Source organism: Sphaeroforma arctica (assembly GCF_001186125.1).
Source record: "Sphaeroforma arctica JP610 unplaced genomic scaffold supercont1.164, whole genome shotgun sequence".
Classification (NCBI taxonomy): Eukaryota; class Ichthyosporea; order Ichthyophonida; genus Sphaeroforma; species Sphaeroforma arctica.
Genome location: NW_014040394.1, coordinates 27393 through 30805, shown reverse-complemented (window position 1 = coordinate 30805; position 3413 = coordinate 27393). Strand labels below are relative to the sequence as shown.

The window sequence follows — 3413 nt, the reverse complement described above, 5'->3', positions numbered from 1 at the left end:
ATACATGCATAGATACATACATGTACAGATACATAAATACATGTACATAGGTACATACACAGACACGCACACACACATAAACACACACACATTTATATATATGTATATAAATATATATAGATACATACACAGACACACACACACATTTATACATATGTATATATATATATATAGATACATAGATACATAGATACGTACATTCTCATACATTAACTCATATATATATATATATATATATATATATATATATACCATAATCTGAATGAAAACATACATGCCGGTGTGGTGGACGCACAGTGTGTTAAAACCGTTATGATTGGTTTGACATATAACCAACCATATATGTGTACACATACGTATAAGTATATATGCATCCACAGGCATATACGTAGTAATATGCTGTAAAGAAATAGCAACTCCAAGAACATGTCACCCAGAAAGAGACCTAAAATCTTGTACAGCCCGGCATCCCAATAAGCACTCAGGAGCCTTTAAACACCCAAATTACCATACCAGTAGATGCTCGTATAACCCCTGGAAAGCATTGATCTTTGATTGGATGCCTACTATACTGTTTCAAGCGCGCGGTCACATGCTCTGGTGCTCTTCTCAACATTGTCATGAGTACCTTTTCTGACATAAGAGTACCGTATGTGAACACGTTGTTTATCTCCGCCATAGTCGTTACAAGTGAAAATACCTATAGAGAAAGCAATATTATTGAAGAAAGAAGTAGTTAGTTTTGCTACAGGAAGAATACGTGGTTGCTACTTGCTACAGACGAACGGGTATATATACTATTAATGTCGCGGCGAGCGTCATGACTTGCACTAGCAAATACTCGATTATCTCGGCTATGTGCGTTAGATGACAGTATATAAATACACGTATTTACATATTCATAGCTTTCTGTGTTCAATTTTCAGAAGGCTATGCAGTAAGGACCTCGGCAACCATGTATTTATCAATGTGTCAGTGCCATCTCGTCAGTGACACTGTGCTCGGGCAGACCTGGGCCGCTCCACGGACTACGGGCCACGGCTCCAGTCTCCACGACTCCACAGTCCACACTCCACAGTCCACACATTGGCACCAAAAAAGTACTCGCCGCCAAAATTAATTAATGTAACCCGTATACAGCGTAGACGTTTTGACGTTTACGCATTGAATATAAACGTAAGTACATAATTAACTTACGTCAATGATTACCACAGTGTGCATATAGACGCATGGCTCCTAGCGTAAACGTACTATGTTTTAACGTTTACGGAATGATTTTGAACGCATGTAATTACGTTTTACGTTATGAGACTGGTCAGACGGAGCCTCTCGGAGCCTTCGAAGGCCGGACTGCGTCTATTTGTGTCTGGCGACTGGGCCTGGCTGCCTTCTTGTTGTACATATTTACACTTTATAAAAACAAAAACAAAAAAACAAAAAACAAAACAAAGCAAAAAAACAAAAACAAAAACAAAACACCATGTCACCGTGATGATGATGTTGATGATGCAGAATTGAAGATGATGTGTTGCTGCTTTGCATAAAAATATTTGCACACTCATCATCAGATTCAGCTGTCATGTGATATAGGGTTTTTACTTTTTTACTTTTGGTTCGTGGATCTCTCTTGCGGTGATTGGTGAAACAAACGGACAGTCGGACAGGCCGACAGGGCTGACTGTCGCAAAAAGTGTTCCTATTGATCGGCTGAATATTTGATAAAATAATAAAATATAAAAGTCTTTATATCTTTTATTCAACAAGTGGATTCCAAAGTTCAAAACTCGTAAAATTATCGCATTGCCCTAAACACAACAAAATCTAAAAAAAATACATTTTCATGATGTTTTCTAAAGAATACCTCATTTTTAAATTCGGATCCGAGAATCGAGAAGCATGTTCTAAACTGGGCACTGGAATTCTCTCGGAGATCCGACATCTTGTACATAATTTACGACAGTTGCTGATTAATTTTTATTGCTTGTCGTAAAGCAGATCCTTTCAGACGAAACCTGGGTTACCTCTGGCTGGTTGCCTCAGACCCTCGGGCCTCGGGCTCAGGCCTGAGTGAGTCATCAGTCAAGGATTCAAGGGGCAAGGCTTAAGAGTGGTCACTGGAGTCATCAATACTCGAGCGTTTCCAGGCCTCCAGGGCCCAGACTCCTGCCATTTTTCAAAATCCCATACACAGATAGGGGGACAGAGTGCCTGAGAGGAATGAGAGTATGAATGTCTGAGAGTCTGAGACTAAGAGAGACGCTCGAATATCGGATGCACATAGTTTGTACGCCGTACGAACTACGGGACAGTACGGAGTGATGTGACTTTTTTTTACAATTTACATAGTAAATTAAAAAAATCAGTATTAAAATATATTACTGTAGTTCAAGGCCCAATGAGTCAATGACCCATCCCCAAGGCAGAAAGGTTCGTGTGCGCTGTGGGGGATACTGAGAAATTTCGAATATATATACTCTGTGGACACATTTTGATGCTCCTGCCTCCTGGTATGTATGAAGTAGGGGCGTTGGCAAATCTTAAAGCACGGGATACTCTGTACTATACTGCATAGGCGTATACTCTATATACTATAGTTTTTAATAAAGAAGGTCAACATCTGTATATCGGGATAAGTCGTCGTTCTGATGCCAAGCGTGGTTGTATGTGCTACAGCTCCTTAGACTATAACGTTCACATTTCAAGTCATAAGGAACTACACTATCAGCTCAAAGGCGACGTAGCACTTGTATACTATATTGGTGTAATTTAAAGGGATGGGTGGCTTCTTCCCATAACTCTCTGATCTGTGTGTTGATCATATATTTCATAGCGTCGTTGCAAGCCAAGGAGAATCACTTACCTGCGCGCGTAGTAATCATGGCAGTGAGAGTGGAGGCTGTTGCCCAACAATCAACACCAAGCCAGTCACATAAACCGTCGGCAGCTCAATCCTCGTCATCTCAGACAGAAAATAGTAATACGCATACATCAGACGAAGCTCTGGTCACGATAAGAAGAATAATAGAAGCGGAGGACTACTATGAAGTACTTGGGGTCAGCAGAGAACAGTCCAATCCCAGTTTATTCAGGACGCAATACATCAAACTCAGTAAAAAAATACACCCCGACAAACATTTAGACAACCCGGAAGCCACCAACGCATTTCAAAGTAAGTAGTCTGCACACGAGCACTCCAGTTTCATGTGATTTCAGCATACATTCTATTTACGATATGCATATTTATGCAACATAGGTATTAGGCAACATTTATCATAGCCTTCTAAATTGAACGCACACACACGCACACACGCACACACACTCACACACTCACACACACGCACACACACTCACACACTCACACACACACACACACAAACACACACACACACATGCACACACACACACATATATAT

The 3413-nt window shown here is 40.4% G+C and overlaps 1 protein-coding gene across 1 annotated transcript; it reads left to right on the top strand.

Annotated features, from left to right (window-relative positions):
• Nucleotides 1–2514: 2514 nt before the first annotated feature.
• SARC_03277 (hypothetical protein) lies at nucleotides 2515–3177 on the top strand (the record flags this gene model as incomplete). Its single annotated transcript, XM_014302930.1, has 1 exon — nucleotides 2515–3177. The coding sequence occupies exon 1, from the start codon at nucleotides 2878–2880 to the stop codon at nucleotides 3175–3177; it is 300 nt and encodes a 99-aa protein (XP_014158405.1). The 5' UTR covers nucleotides 2515–2877.
• Between the last annotated feature and the right edge of the window lie 236 nt (nucleotides 3178–3413).